The sequence below is a fragment of the Coturnix japonica genome, chromosome 5, assembly GCF_001577835.2.
Source record: "Coturnix japonica isolate 7356 chromosome 5, Coturnix japonica 2.1, whole genome shotgun sequence".
Taxonomy (NCBI): Eukaryota; Metazoa; Chordata; class Aves; order Galliformes; family Phasianidae; genus Coturnix; species Coturnix japonica.
The window spans coordinates 12,090,586-12,107,614 of record NC_029520.1 but is presented as its reverse complement, the minus strand read 5'-3'; the positions used below and the strand labels follow the sequence as shown (position 1 = coordinate 12,107,614).

General features: G+C 43.6%; 1 protein-coding gene across 12 annotated transcripts in view; it reads left to right on the top strand.

Moving 5' to 3' along the window:
* The window catches only part of TEAD1 (TEA domain transcription factor 1), a 140,486-nt gene that overhangs the window by 97,786 nt on the left and 25,671 nt on the right, over positions 1 to 17,029 (top strand). For 3 of the 12 annotated variants that reach the window (XM_015863971.2, XM_015863963.2, XM_032445236.1), the window contains 7 exons: positions 2,662 to 2,724; positions 2,813 to 2,875; positions 9,735 to 9,746; positions 10,911 to 11,045; positions 11,231 to 11,277; positions 11,900 to 11,961; positions 13,784 to 13,908. In XM_015863971.2, the coding sequence (XP_015719457.1) occupies positions 2,662 to 2,724; positions 2,813 to 2,875; positions 9,735 to 9,746; positions 10,911 to 11,045; positions 11,231 to 11,277; positions 11,900 to 11,961; positions 13,784 to 13,908 (507 nt within the window). The remainder of the gene's footprint in view (positions 1 to 2,661; positions 2,725 to 2,812; positions 2,876 to 9,734; positions 9,747 to 10,910; positions 11,046 to 11,230; positions 11,278 to 11,899; positions 11,962 to 13,783; positions 13,909 to 17,029) is intronic. The other 9 variants (XM_015863965.2, XM_032445237.1, XM_015863966.2 and 6 more) reach the window with 8 other exon arrangements.

Here is a 17,029-nt window from a genome sequence, read left to right as displayed (position 1 = left end):
TGAATACACACTTTTTAGAGAAAATATTTTAAATTCCAGATTTTTTAAAGGTGCATCATTTCAGTGAAAGCTGAAGGTGCATTTCCTATTAGTCTACATGTATATGAGGTTATTGTCCCCTGTATTTGGGGGAAAAAGAAATCAAAAGTCAAAGCAGAAGCATATAGCATTGTTCCTTTTTTCTCTATAAGGATAATTACAGAATGTAATGATTATTTTGAGATAATGAATAACCAGTAATAATTTCTAAATGTCCAGCAAATTCACCGATACAATAAAGGTTGTGATTATCGGCTATGAGAGGTGAATGAATAAAAATTATCTAGCGAGACTGATGCTAATCATGCTTTCAGCTCGTGGGCAGTACTTGCTACAGGATGAAATAATAATAAAAAAATTCCCCACAGAGCCTTCAGGCTCCTGGTCTGTGACCATGGCAAGATTTCATTCATCAGCGACTCAGAATATACCTTGAACCAGTCTTAAGTCATTTTTAGATGATTATCGCATAACCATTAACTTAATAGTATATGCCTAAATCCTTTAATTTATCGTATTCATGGGGCTCAGCAGCCTTACAGAAGGCACACGATCTGTATGGTTTGTGTGGTGGTTTTTGAGCCCTTGCACTGTTTCAGAATGCTTTGCAAATTGCAGAGTCCGTTCGTTTTCCCTAACGTGAAGTTTGAGATTCCACTCCATGTGTGTGGCAAAGGAGAAGGCAGCAGCTCATACACTTGCATGCTATGCGTGTTTTGTAAAGCAGAGAAAGGTGACACTGAGTCAGCACACATAAAGATGGCCTGCTGCCAACCCTCGTGCTTAAAGCATTTTGAGCTGGGTGATATTTTGCCCCGGGTGGTGTTCTTTGTCAACTGGGGAGAAAGCATATGTATGAGGGGTGAAAAAAGCTATGAGAAAGGAGAGAAACTGCAGTGCATGGAGAAAAGGAACAAACAAAAGATTGGCAAAGAAATCTGTGAACAAAAGGCGAAGGCCCAAGCTCTGCCCTGTGTTATGCTCATGCAGACTCCACCAGTTGGGAGCTGCACTGGTGATCTTAAAATGGTATCAGGATTTGTAATGCAGACTGGGCTGGATGCATGTCCAGCATATGCTGGCAGAGCTGTGGTGAAACCAGGAGGGCTGTGGTGGCTTGCACATGGCCTCTGTTCTTGTATGTCCCTCTAAAATGTTTCATTAATCAATTTTCACAAGTGTCTCAAAGACTTTGTCATTAGTTCCAAGTTTCAATTGAGCAATTAAATGTTACAGTTGTGCTTCCTGTATAACCTTTAACACCACTAATATCCCGCTGAAAGCAAAACAAGTGAACACGTGTCAAAACTTGGTCTACGTGTTCGACCACAAAATTGCTTAGTAAGCAATAGTATAATGCTGAATTACTGCAGTCTGGTTCCTGAGCTGCTTCCTGGAGAACTCTCTGAAGGTGGCCTTCAGGGGCTGCGCTCATTTATGCATTGTTATTTTCTTCTCTACTAAAAATTCAGTCTCTGTTTTGTTTTGTTTTGTTTTGGTGTGTGCTATTGTCATGGAATAACCTTACAGAGGGAGGAAATGAAGCTTTGTTTCTCCTTTTCTTTTGCCTGTGTTCTTTCCCAGACAGGAATTTTAACTAACTCAGGAAAACTGTATGACACCTGGTCTGGTATGCCCTGGCTCAAATCAGACTAAAGATTTTTCTTTAGCAGTTTTTTCCATCACTGCAGTTTTTAAACCTTCACATAGAGGTCAGGGGGATGCTGAGCAGTACCAAGCAATGTTGGACAGCATCACTAAACCCTCAGCATCAATGTCAAGGATTTCAGCATGTAGCAGAGTAAACAGGAATGTGAATCAGGACCCAGACCCTGCACAGGCAACAACTTCTGGGCTATGAAACGGTCTCTTGCAGGGCAGGGATTACACGTATTTCTGACCAAAATGCAAAATGTAATAACGGGCCTAACCTAGACGTTACACAAGCTGATGCCCTGTTACTTGTCTCTGCTTACATGAACATTCTGTGGGCAGATTTGATGCTGAGATTGCAGAGAAAGGCAGAGTGGTTTGTGTCGTGCCAATATTTTACCATTTGTTCCAGAACTTGGAGTGTGTCAGTGGGGCCAAAACACAGGCTGAAGCTCCTTGCTGGAGCTGCAGAACACAATACAAGTGAATGGACGCAACTTCTTGACGCCATTACGTCTTCAGCCGAGTGCCCAGGGGTCAGGGTGGGCAGCTGCAGCCCTGTCCGAGAGGTGGAACTCCTTTGGGCTGCGTCCTGCAGAGTGTGGATGGGGTCGGTCCCAAAGCACGCAGGCTGCAGCCAGCTGCAAGCTCTGTCCTCCCTCTTGTAGCTGAGCACGCAGCCCAGTGGGTGCACGTCTTTTCTCCTTAATCAAGTCACTGCAGTGATGACCAGTATTGTTAAGCCTCAGTGCTAAGAGCTGGGTATCTGGCTGGGAATGTGTTATCTTTAACAACAGAGCTTACTGAAGGTGCAAATAACTCAATTCCCTCGGTAAAGTTTTTTTTTCTTTTCTTTTTTTTTTAAAAAAAGAGAAAAATAGATATTTTAAATTTGATTTGCTTTTTGTTTTTCTTTTGTTTGTTTGTTTTTTTTCTTCTTTTTTGTTCCTATAAACCTGAACAATGTAGGTGTCTAGTCACATACAGGTCTTAGCAAGAAAGAAAGTTCGAGAAATTCAAGCCGCCATTAAGGTACGTTTGGCTTGCCCAGTTGTAGGGGGCTTTTCATCTCCATGGTTACAGGCTTTTCCTTTGTTTCCTCCCTTCCCCTACCCTGCAGGTGTCTAGTCACATTCAGGTTCTTGCCAGAAGGAAATCTCGTGATTTTCATTCCAAGCTGAAGGTATGCGCTTTTCTGCTTTTGGGCTTGTGGTTGCTATGCCTGTCCCTTCCTCCTCCCCGCGGTGATGGGCGAGCTCCTGGTGCTGCCGTGCCTGTAACCTCCTTTTCCTGCATGTGGTAGCTGTCTGCGTCTCTTTGTGTTTAATCTCTGGTTTCTGCACTAGCATCCACATTAAAAACGTTGTCTTAACACTGTCCAAATGCAAAGTGAACTACTCTTTTTAACCGCTCAGCACCTAAACCTGATTTTTAACCCATCCGTTCATTTTTGGTTTTATTTTTGAACAGCTAAGTGCTACGAATGTATTTCCATACACGAGGTTTTTATGCAGTTGTGTAGGTGCTTTTTCTTTTTTTTTTCTTTTTCCTTTTTTTTTTCAGATAGGGAAATTGTTTTCTGTTCCCAGATGATTTTTTTTTGTCTCTGTTTTTGAAATGCTATCAAGAATACTTAAAATAGATTGTGCCAGAGAGCACGGCTTATCCAGATTGCTCTGGCTTCCAGAGTGCAGTCTGGTATCACCTGAAGTTATGTACTATTTGCAAAATTCTATGAAATTTTATTTTTTTAAGGTATAACGTTGGCATTTAATCTTTGGAGAGCCTCAGTCAGGGCCCTGTCCAGGGAAAACTAAGAACGTTTGCTTAATCTGACGTGATGAACTGTACGTGTCCCCATTTTCCCTGGTTTTCCCTACAGTATATTCTAAGGCTAAAAAGAAACTCTTGGAAATATTTGATGGGGGTTTCTTGGATGACTTGTTTTTTCAAGTTTTCCTGCAGAGATCCCAGGACTCATTTTGCTTTCACATTACTTAAAAGTGGAAGAGGGGGGTTTTGCAATTTTTGCCGTGCTTTTTTTCTTCTTTTCAAGGAAAAGAAAAGGAACTTGTAAATCTTTTCCTTCCGTCCTTTTTTCTTTTTGTTGATTTTTATTTTCCGTATGAGAACAAATCACATTTTTGTTCTAGCTGAAAAGCAGAAAGTTTCAGCACGTAATTTCATGAGGCTAAGTGGTGAGCACTGCAGATGCTTACCACGGTCCTGGAGCTGCAGCGTATAAATAACAGCCTGGCTGTGTAACAGGCCTTCTTGACAGAAGCACTGGGTTTTTCATCCGCAGTGGGCAGCATGCTGGCAAGCTTGTATGGCTGTTGGTGGCTGGCTTTTTAGCTGCACTGGCTGAGCAGTTGGGGTTCGTAAAGAACAACTAAGACAACCTAAACATACTGCTTTTTAACCGAGGGTGCAATAATACAGAGATATGTAGCATTTTAAGCTTAAATTGTCAATCCTTGATGCCTAAAATTACATACGTAAGGAGGTGGCCTTACTGTAAAAGGTGCTCAGCACCAGCAGCTCTCAGGGTGTTTTGTAGGGCTGATGAGCACCTAGGCTACAAACACCAGGAAACCCACCTAGCTACCAAAATGCAGACAGAAGCCAAACGTAAACATTGGATTTGCTCTTCTAAAATATTTTCTCAGTGCTAAAAATAACTTAAAAAACAAAGACACTTCCAAAGCAAAACACATTCTTAGTTGCAGCACCTGCTATCAGATTTTTGTCAGAGCTTTCCAAAGGAGCAAGCAGCTAGTTACCGTCTAGTAATATTTGAGACCTCTGCCCTAGGTGGTGTTTGCAGTAAGTAGGGCCCCCAGGGGATTTTTCATCTTGAGGAGTCGCCTGAAGAAGGAAAGTTCTGTCAGGGCAGTGAGGTACCTCACGAGGCCTTCAGACCCCCCTGCTTGTTCCCAGCCATCAGCAGGTCGCAGCTCTCCCAGGGCTTTTGTTTTGAGAAATTCATCGATATGTGAGGAGCCTCCTCCCACATCCATGTCCCTGCTGCTCTGTAGAAGACATTTGCTTCAAGGCTTCCTACAGCTGCTCTGCGAGGATGAAGAGTGTGCAAGTGATGTGAGGTTGCCAGCCCCTCCACTTAGAATACTCTCCAGATATCACTAATGACAGAATCTGCCCCAGTCCTTCCCCAGCAGGCCCTGCTGGCCAGTGGCAGTTCTTCCTGCCCCTGCTACCTCTAGGTAGCCATCCTGCTCACATGATTTAGCCCTGCAGGAGCCCAAGCACAGCCCAGGTGACTCTTCCGGGACCCCCAGCGTGAGGGGTGCCTCCTCACAGTACCTTTCCAGAGAAGTTGCAGCCTCCCCTGCACCCTGCCTGTGTTTCTCTTCCTATTCCTTTATTGAAACCATCCATCTTTTCCAATGCCCTTTGAAACAGAGAGCATTTGCAGATGCAAAAAAAACCTCACCTTCTGTTCATTTCACATCAGTGATGTACTTCTCAAGTGGTTTTCGACATGGACTGCTTTGGCAGCAGTTCAAAGTGCCCCATCAGGAGCGCTGGGAAGGTGATGGGCTCTCGTCGTCCTCAAGCAGTGCTGCCTGCATTTCCTCATGACAAGACAGCCAGACAGGAGATAGACAAGGGAAGAAACTACTTCTGGCTCAGGTCACTCTCAGCTGTTTAAACAGTGAGCTGTCTCTTCCTAGTTGTAGAGCCCTGTAAAACTCTGAAGTGCTCCATTGGTGGTATGTGCAGGAGAACAACTACTAACTGAAAATAACAGATGCATCTGATGTTAGATTTCCCACCTACAGCATGAGAAGAAAGCACCGAATGGGTGAAATTTAGAGATTCTTCATGCCAGGCTCTAACTGTAAGTTCAGTCAGCTCTGACCTGATCCCTTTCTGTCTCCCGTGTTTCTTCCTCTTGCCAACAGGCCTCCCAGCTCTGTGCACCTCACACTCATTCACAGGGAAGTTGATTGCAGCGAAGCTGTGTGCCAGTGCTGCATTAAGTGAAGTAATCATGAGCAGGGAGTTGAGGATTGCTGGAGCATAGCACGGAGGCCCTTGCTCCCCAGCTGATGTCCTTTACTAGCAGGTTTTTTTTTGCAATATCATTTCTAATTGATCTTCTGGGATCTGGCCAGTCTGTCCCATTGACCTCAGTTCCTGATCTTTAACACTGAAAAACAGTGTAACCAGTAGGTCTTCTTTTCCAAGTACCTTCTGGATTTATTTTAGACCAGGAGATATTTATGTCTCTCATTGGTTTGAACCCCCCTTGTGGCAAGGAGAAAACCCGTCAGATCTTCTTGTGGCTGTCTTCTGAGAAATCCACGTGGATGGAGAGATTTCAGAGCTGTCTGCGTGACATTGGATGTATCCGTTTATGGCATTGGGTAGAGTATTACTGAAGCTTGACTAAGTGAAGAAATCTTGGCTTCTTGTTGTAATTTTCCCTTGGTCCAGTGAAGTCCTTTTTTCCCTGGGGACACGTGCCTGCAGGCGCTGCAGATGGATGGATCCTTAGCCTGCAAGGAGTTCTACCTGTAAGCGCAATTGCTGCATTCCAGGACCCCCAAATGAGAATGCCCTGCTGGCCCTTCCAGTGATGTTCTACATTGAAGTTCTTTTCCAACAGGAAAAAACAATCCTATTTTAGGGATTTTATCTTAATTTTTTGGAGGTTATTAAATTCCTCCTGAGGTTAGAGAACTTTCATCTCATGAAAAAGGAAGGAGAGACTGAGATAAAAGTGGTCCTTGGAGACAGATCTGAAAGGCGGCTCCTCTTCATGACGTTTCCTCTTGCGCAGCAGAATTTTTAATTTATAATATTTTTCCTTGTAAAATACAGCAGCCTATAGTGTCAGGTTGCAACATTTCCCACCTTGACACTGGCAGGGAGCCCGAGTCACTCAGGAGAAAAGGTGGATTGGAAGAATAAAGGTCTTCACAGCAGGACATACATCTATCTTAGACTTCCATTTCAGATATGTTTTTTTATAGAGCAAGATTAATTAGACAGAGACAAAAAGAAACATTAAAATGCCTACAATTCACACACATATTACATGTTGTAAAATCCATTATTCTACATTCCACATCGAGAGATAAAAAGAAAATATTGTTGTCAATTATAAAATGCTAAAGATAGCTCTATACTTTTTAAATGAACAATGATAAAAGCCTTGAAAAATTCCCTTTGATGTGAATGGAGTCTTCAGCATTTTGAAATACAATAAGATGGATTAATTGCTACTCATTAGGCAGCAAGTTGGGACAGCTTTGAATGCGCATTCTCTTCTTGGCATTAGCTATTGCCTGGCTGAAATAGCCAGCTTTTGTATTTACTCCTGTCTTCTCTAATAATAAGCAAATTGGAGATCAGGGCTAGAAACACTGAAGTGCTCTCTATCTTTTGTCCAGAACAATTGTATATTTTCGTGATTTGTTTATCTTTTTTGAGCTACGGCTAATTATTGCAAAGGTTATTTGAATCAATGCAAGATCTGAGCAGAAATAACATCTGCAAAATTGCTTATTAGGATAGTATTCTACGCTAGTGTTACTGTACTGTCCATTTTGTAGCATATTGTTGTTTCTTATGTCATATTTTTTTTCCGTACAAAAGTTTTCTATTTTAAATATTTGTGCAGTTTTTAGGCTTTCTTGAATTAATACTGTGTTCTGTTATGCATAATTTTTCTCATGATGTCTTAGTTTTATTGTTTTGTTTTGTTTTTTCCCTAAAGTCATAGACAACATGGTATGCAAAGCCCCATTTATCATTCTAGGATAACAGCTTTTGGGGTTTTTTTTTCTTGCTGTCTTGATTGAATTGTTCTGCTGTTTATGTTAGATTACAGGAAAGTCGAGCACAAATCCCATTGTGCTTGTCACGTAGAACACTTGTTTCACGTGGGATTTATGGATATTAAGAATTATAATTGGATGATACTGGGGCATTACTCTTATCTAATTTAACTGTGTCTTTTGCATTCCTAAACTAATGGGTGAAAAGTAAAACTCAAGGGCCTGATTCATTAAAAGTTGCTTGGTCTCCTTTCATTAGGTTTTTAGAGCTTACCCCTTCCTAAAACAAGGTGTTTGCAGCTGCAGCGTGGAGCAGTCAGCTAAAGCAAGAGGTAGACCCTGTTCTCCATTATGGTGATAATGTTTTAGGGATTTGGAGGAACTACTCCAGATTTTCTCTGGTTGTGCTCTAAATCCACCTCAGTAACATCTCCGATTATGTACTTCTGTAAGGAGAGGGAAGACAGTAGTCAAAGGGTGCAGCCTTCTACTTACTACAGCGTCATTCCTGGGCTTCAGCAATCCCATCGGAGCCCATAAATTAAGTAGGGTCAAGCCAGGGCAGGGCCAGATGGGACCTATCTAAGGAATACCTTAAGCTCTGGTGGGATTTAGTGATTTGGTGGGAGATACTGTCCCCCCACAGCTCCTGAATAACCTCACCACAGTACCCTGCAGCCTGCTGGGCCAAACTTTCATTTCACGTACATCACTGTAAACCTCCTTGACCAGAAGGGATTTATTTCAGCTTGACACAGCAGCACATGCGTGTAAAACCGAGCCCTTCTGTCTTGGACAAGATAGGAAATCCAAGTCTTAACTCTTTGCGGTCATTAAAAATCCCACAACGTTTCTGTTTAGAGTAGGGGTGTTAACCCATTTGTCCTGGCCAAATTCCAACCTGGGTAATTACTGTAATCTGCCTGTTTAAATTACCCCTGCCGTTTTAATTGGATATATTACTTCTCTTGCCGCCTAAACTGTGATGTAATACCATTGTGTGTTATTAATCAGTTACCAAGTTTCATCCCAGAAGCAGCACACTGCAGTGATAGGTGGAAAGAGTCATTCCCTGCTGGTTGCAGACGCTGTCTGCTGCAGAACAAAAAAAAACCCATTCTGTTTGTTTTTTAAAGTCGTAGGCAAGCTGATATTTCAGTTCAAATAAGGAGCTTCAAAATGTGTTTTTTTCCATTTCTTTTTGAAGCCCGTGTAGTCTGCTGGTAATACATGCTCAGCCCACCACCTGGAGCTGGAAGTGTTCTGTGCTAGTAGAATTCAGGATCTCTTAGCATTTGCTTTTGATTCTGAATTTGATTTCTCCCATATTTCAATGTAAGTTACGGTTACTTTTAGATAAAATGATCTACTGATTATACATGGGTTCCTAAACTTCCAAAAGGTACAACTTCCCATTGATGAATGTTGGCTGAGTGTCTTGATGCTCAGCAGGGCTGGCAGACGTGCCACCATGGGGAAGTTTTATGGAGTCCATGAAATTCCCCAAGACGAGCCCTCCTGCAATGGATGTGTGCTGAGCTGGCACCTCTCCGATTTGCTTTTTCTCCATCCTCCTAACATGTAATCAAAAGACCAATCAGTGGCCACCACCAAGTGCAGCAGCTGTTACAAGGAAGGCATGAAAGAGCCTGTAGTAAGAGGTCCCATGCCAGAGCACCCCTCACACCTTCCGGCACTGGGGTGGGCAGGGCTGGGCTCAGGTGAGATGATCATGGTTAGAAGGGAAAGCTGCAAGTTGGTGAGGCGGCCAAGTTTACGTAGCACACAGCAACAGGACAGAAGTCGCCCTGCAGATATCGCATCAGCTGCAGCATGGGGCTCCCAAGGTTTAGACAGGTCAGAAGGCAGCGTGCTGCCCTGCCACAGGTGTGAGGGGGCTGCAGCCCCCCTCCCTGCCCCACTGCTGCCAGAGGCTCCTCTCCTCTCCCAGCTCAGGGAGACGAGTGCAGCAGCAATCCCCCGCACCTCTGTCAGCAAGTTGCACATGGGGAGCTGCTGTAAATTGTCCCCAGAGCGTGGCTGGGTTTTTAGTTTGTTATTTTTATTTCCTTTTAATGAATCAGTCCCTTGGTGAAAGTAGCACGTTTGTTTAAATTGGTATTTAACGTTGAGCAAAGTGCTCACCCTTTGTCTCTTACTATTTTGTTCATATTTTTGCTAAAAATCTGCTATTTTACACAAGCATTTTAATAAACTGTTTGTTGTTGTATCCAGGTAACAAGCATGGTAAGTATTCTAACTAAACCAAGTATTATGTACCTTAGCTGTGCTTGGCAGAATTTTTGGCTAGCTTTTCCTGTACTCTCAGCCTGTGCTGTTTCTGAAGGAGCTATTCAAAGGAAGGACTGCTCACCTATCGTACTGCTCCGTATAAGCTGTAGAGAGAGCATATGTGCAAAGTCATGTACCGTATATAAGAGCATGCGTCTCTTGCCAGCATGCGTGCTACTTTGCTTGTGAAGTAAAACCCAAAAGCCAACAACATCCTTGCCTAATATTGCTTGTGTTCCTTATTCCTAAGTCACGTACCTAAATGTTAGCACGTATTAATACAGTACCTCCAGATGGGGAACCCCACCATTCCAGATAGCAGCAGTCTGTTGGTTACCTTTTGTATCTGAACTAAAATACTCCGCTGCGTTAAGAGGCATTCCTTTTCTGTTCTGTGATCATACATGATGGGCAGCGTCTAGAATTCCAAATTTAACACAAGTAATCACCAACTCTATTCCTAAATTTGTTCCTATATGCTTGAAAACAGCAGAAATTCTATGGCTGGCTGTTTTCTTTGGGATCACTGTCAATTAGTAATGCACCGCAACTGGGAGTTAAAATTGTAATCTGGATTGTGGCGATCCGGTTTTAAAATTACTTGTTTGAAGGCAAACACTGAGCTGGGTCTAAACGTGTGAGCACAAATAAAATCTGTCGTCGTTTACAGTCGGTCGCAGTCCTGTGTTCTCGTTTTACAGTGTAACGCTAAAGGCAAACTTCTCTTAGATCTAAATGATAGAGCTCAGATCTCAGCGACCCCTCTCCGGCAAGCAGAGCCGGAGCAGCAGACTGACTTAGTCCAGCCTGACTTAAAACCATCAGAATCTGCCCAGATAAACAGGTGGGCAGCAGTTTGCTCTCCCTGAGCTGCTTGCGTGTTGGCAGAGCAGACTGTGAGAATCCAGGTCTACCATGCATGTCTGAGAGGAGGTTTTGCCTTCAGGTAGTCTGAGTGTTAGCCTCCGTGCTGTATTATTTTTTTTCTTGCATGGTTTGCTATTTTTGCATTTTCTGTGTGGCTTTTTAAGTTTTGAGTTATGTGCTTGTAGCTGCAGTTATTTAACATCATTTGTTGTGCCAAATGTTTTAAGACTCCGTGTAATTGTCATATTAAAGGATCAGACAGCAAAGGACAAAGCACTCCAGCACATGGCAGCAATGTCATCAGCTCAGATAGTCTCAGCTACTGCTATTCACAACAAGCTGGGCCTGCCAGGAATTCCCCGTCCTACATTTCCTGGGGCACCTGGGGTAAGTTGTTAGCTGAGTCCTGAAAATCCCTGTATTCTCTAACGCTGTTCAGTAGAAATCTAAGGCTGAGTGAATGGATTAATGCTTTTACTTGTCTTTGCAAAAGGAATCGTGCTTGTTCAGAAATATCCCAAATCTTTCAACAGAGAAAACAAATGTGGGTCTATTTGTTCTTCTTCTTTCAGTTTTGGCCTGGCATGATTCAAACGGGGCAGCCTGGATCCTCGCAAGAGTAAGTCTGAAAGCTTGAGTGTGTTGCTATGTGCAGCGTGGGGTGCTTTGCTGCCGCGGGAAATCAGTCTTGCAGTAATTTGCGCATGTTTCAAAAAGAAGGAAAAGTGGGAAGAAACTTGCAGGAATGTGATCTCGTATTTGAAAAGTTGTAAGGGATCACATCCCTCATCAGCCATGAGGAATGCAATCCTGTATCCCTGCATGATTCCATGAGGAATGCAATCCCGTATCCCTGCAGTGGCTCTGGAACAACATCTCCCAGCCTTGTTGTTCATTTTCTCCCTGCCTCATTTCCTTGGGGTCCATGGGAATCTTTGTGTCCCACTACTTAGATGCCCTCTGGATTTATTGGGAGGCAAAGCATCTGCAAAGTATCTGCATCTGCTGGGATGGTTGCTGCAGGAAGGGCAGGAGCATGGACAAGCTCCTCACTTCAGCACATTGGGTATATGTAGTTCTCATGCTTCCCTCTCTTGCTGTTGCCTCTTTATGGCTGTTACGTATGCTATGTAAGGATCAAATATCTTTGTGGGGAAAGAGCATTAACTGTGTGTATGACTCTAATGGGATTTACTGTGGATGGCATGGTGTATGATTTTTTTTGTGACATTTTATTCCAGTGTAAAGCCATTCGTTCAGCAGGCCTACCCTATACAGCCATCAGTCACAGCTCCCATTTCAGGTAACTTTTATTTCTTGTCTCCATTAAAAAGAGTTGGGTTGTGTCCTGAATGTGATGTTTTACCTGCTGACCCGGACAGAGCCACTATTTCATTTCTAATGACCCCAGTAACCAAGCCAAACAGCAGTCTCTAACAAATAGCAATGTGCTGGTGATTGTAATGAGGGAGAATCAGTGAGTTTGGGGGTTCTGTGTCTGATTTTTACATTTTAGATAGCAACTGTTAATACATATGTGGGAGTTGCTGTGATGCGTGATGTCTAGCCCATGTTTCATACTGCAGCAAAATGCATTGCCAAAAATTAATAGTAGGATGCATGTATGTATTTTAATAGCTATAATAATAAGTCTCCATTTATTTTTAATTGGGGCTAAAAACTGTTCAGAAATTGTGTGTACCCTTAGTCTGTGTGTCTGTTACTGGTAACTCTTCTCCTCCCAAAGGTTAAACGCTGCCTGATATCCCTTTGTTAGGTGCTTAATGCCTACTCTGACTTCCATTGTTTATACTGGTGGTGCCCTTTCCATGGCTAATTCCATTCTTCTTTTCCCAAAGTTGGTTTCACATCTAACACCAGGAAAGAGAGTTATTTCTTTGCAGGTGACAACCAACTTTACATTTCCTCTGCCAAACTACACCACGCTTCTGACTCTTAGCTGCAGTTTTCTGGCTCCCCTCATACTGTGTGTTGTTTCTAACTTCCTGCTATTCAATACTTGTGACTGTCAGACACTTCAATCTTCCTTTATCTTCTGTGTTTTCTTTCAGAATGGCATTGTTAGTATTTCTCATCAGTCAGAACTCATGCATTTGCTTCATTAGAGTTCCCGTTCACATATGACTGGTTGTTGTTGTAATTCCTTGATTCACACAAGCCTCAGACCCTCTTTGTGTAAATCTGAGGGTTGGATCCAGCTCACAAACTCACTAAGAGATATGGACACAAATTATCTGTGACCTTTCCATGGTTCTCAACCCTGTTCAGGATTTTTGTGGTTTTCTAACCTTTCTTGTGTGTCTCTCAGGATCAGCTTCTGCCTTCCAGCTGCAGCCTTTCTCTTCCTCCTTTACCGTTTTGTTTTCTTCTCATCTAATTTTCCACGATGAGGAGCAGGAGATAGCATTTATTCGTTCTCTTGAGGTGAATTAGAGATGGTGGCTAACATCCCTTCTCTATCTAGAGCATGTCATTCCCTCTTTATTATCAATTTAAAACTTTCTTTTTAGAGTATGATTCAGCTCTCTACAGTAATTATTTATTATTATCTGTAATATAATGATGCCTAAAAGCTCCAAAAGAAGCTAAGGACCCAATGTGCAAATACATAGTAAGAAACGGTTCCTGCCTTGGAAGGCACATACACTAGATGGGAGAGAGGGATTGAGAGTGGCAGAAGAAATAGGCAGAAAGAGAGGTGATTTACTCGTAACGTGTGGCACATTAGGAGCCAGAAATGGAGGCCAGTTCTCCTGACTCCTGAGGCAGTAATTCCCCTGCTTGTTTGCAGGCAGGGGTCAGCATGAGGTCTGCATGAAGTATGTGTAAATCTCTAAAATCTTGTCTATAATTTTAACAAAAATTCTGCAGTGAGTTACAACCTAAAGCAAACAGTGGGGCGAACCTTTTATTTGTACTGTTTTTAGCTTGTTGGATGGGACCTCTTTTTCTGTGTGTTTTTCTGTGTTGTCCTTATTTTCATTCATTATTTGTTAAAATGAATGTAAGTGACCAATGAGCTACCTGGTTATAATTTTAATTCAAAAAGTACAAACTGAGGAATGATCAGCTGCTTGATGAAAATGGTTGTTCTTTTGCTTTAGGATTTGAGCCTACGTCAGCTCCAGCTCCGTCGGTCCCTGCGTGGCAGGGCCGATCGATCGGTACGACCAAGCTCAGGCTGGTGGAGTTTTCAGCTTTCCTTGAACAGCAGAGGGATCCCGAATCAGTAAGTGCTGCCCTCGTGTCCACTCAGCTTTGGCTTTCCTCAGTTCCTTCCCACTCGGAGTGTGCTTTCCAGGGCTAAGCCCGGTGGAATGCACACCTGGTATTGCTGTGTTCCCTACTGCTCAACGTAATACTCCTTTCTTGGTGGTACCACATTATCCTTTCTTGCCCTCTTTCTCCATTTGCTGAAGAGAGAGGCCTGTCTGAGAGCAGGCACGGTTTGCCGTGCCTCACTGTTAACCTACTTTAGCAGCTGTACCAAATTGCATCATGTTTTTGGCAGCGGTTCAGTGCCTAACTGTAAGTTACAATTTAATCTATTTCCTAGCAGAAACAAAATCAAGGACTTGCTTAGAATTATGCACGGCCCTTTACAGAACTGATGTTAGGGTCCATCCTCTGGGTGTTCTGGGGATAGTTCCTTTGGGTTCAAGCCTTCCTAGTACACAGCATTTGTCTGCATTGCTTCTTTTTTTCTTTTTTGCTTTTCTCGAGATTACCTTTCCAAACATGTGGTCATTGGATCTTGCTTGATTTCGTGCCTTAGGATCCAGTCTAAGGGGTTTTTTTAGTTTGAGCTTCTTTTTCATTTCTTTTTTTTTTTTTCAAGGAAGGTTTTGGTTTATAATTCTTTATACTGTACCTGCAGGGGTTGTTTATGTAGTTGGCTGTAACGTTTTATTTATGCCAGTTAGCCATGAACCTTGATATTCATCATCACATATTTACCACAGACATTTGTGAGTAGCCTAGCACAGTTTCTACTGTGTCACAAAAAAAATCAAAAGAGCTTCTTTCAGCTCGAAGCTGAGAATTTTTATTGAGATAACTTCTGAAAAGCAAATACTGTCATGAATGGGTGATATAGACAGGTCATTCTTGTTCAGATGCCTGGTAAAATACAGTAGCTTGGAGCAGAGAGAAGTTATCGCTTGCTCTTTGTAATTAAGTACTGGAAACCATAGCTTTTATGGGCCCTGGCCAGAGGTGTTATCCAGGGAGTGTTTACCCTGCATAATGGAGGCTGGAGACATAGCCCAGAAACCCTACAACAGAGGAATGCTCCTGGCAGAGAAACACCCCAACGGAAATATGCCATATCTCAGCTATTCATACACTAAATATGTGGCAGTGTGCAGGGCTGCTGAGTGTCCCGTTTGGCCAGGCTCAGTTAGTGCTGAGGAAGGCGGTGTCTGCCAGCAGGTACTGTTGGCTCAGCTCTTGCTGGGTGCGTTGCTGCTGCACAGCTTCACTGAGATCCCACTGCTGCCTGGGAGCAACCAGGGATCAGCCTAAGCTGTCAGGCAGTCCAGGTCCTCTGGGCTGCACAGGGCGGGCTGCAGCCACAGTCACCCTGACTCTCAGTATCAGGAGAAGTGTATAAGGGCTCAGGCAGTGAAGGAGCACCTTCTCTGCCTGAGTCCTTATACAAACCCTCAACCAGGCAGGGTTTGTATGTCTGATCCAGGGAAGGCAGCATCCAGGTTTCCCTTTGGGCAGCCAAACCAAACACCTGTGGCTGGGTGCCATGCAGTGTGCCCTGCTGATCCCTGATCCCTGCTGTACCCAGACTGCTCTGCCTGGGGATACTGCATGCATGCCTGGAGTGTGTTGGCAGACAGGGTGCAGCATGCACTGCATGTGGGTGAATGGCAGCTCAGTGCATCCGAGTTACAGTTCTGCCAGTGCCTGTGGCAGTGCTGCTGGGCACAGGAGCTTCTCAGATTTCCTGTGGGTGTAGGCTGTGGGAAGGCAGTGGATAAGGGATGAGGGCCTGAAACACAGTTAGCCTACATAGCCTCATAGCTGCTGTGAAGCCTTTTTTGGAGTAAGCTCGTGTTATTTGGAATTCCGGAGGGTGCAGAGAGGCCCACCGGTGCTTGTCCCAGCTTGCAAGCATAACTACTGCAGAGCACATTTGGGAAATGCAGGAGGGGTAGGAGAGAGGCAGAAGCATGGAAGTACCCAGACTTGTTTTTAAAGACTCAGAATCACATGCTACAATGCTGCAAAAATGCAACACAAAGACAATTCTGTTGTCTTTCATGGATAAACTCCAGCGTGTATCATTCTCTATCCCTGCTCTGCACGTGCCGCCGGGTGCTGAGGGCTGCGCAGTGGGCATGCGGCTGATTCTGCCTGACTGCTGTCCTTGGGCTGCTGGTGTGCTTCACCATCATTATTTAGCTCCAGTTAAGTATTCTTTTGATCAAAGAAATTTCTAATGTTTTGCTTGGGGGGGGTGAAGAAGGGGCATGACAGTTCCTCCTTCCTTCCTCTGAAAACCAGGTCAGAAAGGCTGATAGTGGTGAGGACAAATAGACCGATTCCTCCTTAAAATGTGACCTCAGGCCAGGGCTTGATGACCCTAGGAGGCCTCTTGCAGCCTGTGTTCCTGTACAGCAATTACAGATTCAGATGTCTGCCCATGCTGACTCCTGACGACTTCAATGGACATAAAGGCCCACCCACAGAGAATTCATCATAGGAGTAGGGCATTAAGCATTTCTGGGGTTCTTCCAATGGCAATTGATGGTTAGAAGTACAAAAGCCTCTTGATGTCAGGTAGTTACGTTAATTCCAGGTGGGCATTCTCGTGGGTCAGAAACATGCTTCAGAGAGCCCTGTCACTTCTTGGGGGCTGTTGACTTCCTTCCCTTGCCTAGCTACAAAATTGCTCCATTTGCAAAAGACAAAAATACAGGGAGGGAACAATAAACATCCCTCACTGTAAGTCTGCGTGGCGGAGGATCATCTGGAAGGGCGTAAGATGGCACAGTTGCAGAATCTTGGAATACAGAATCTGCAGCTAAGGATGGGTAAGATTGCTCCTTCTCTAACATGAAAATCAATTCAGTTTATAAATGTCAAGCTGTATTTCCCTTTTGTGGCATTTTGTGCTCAATCACAGTTCTTAAATAGTGCTTAGGAGCTGACCTGGTACATCCAAGGATTCGTGTTCCTTTTTGTTGCCAGCCCTATGTAAGTATGCTCTCCAGGGTTGATAAATTCATGCAACCTGATGCTTTTTCAGGGCAGATTTTATTTAAGGGAAGCTTTCTATTTGTACTGTAGTAGTTCTGTGAAATTTTAGGACAGATGCCTACTCCGAATATGCCCAC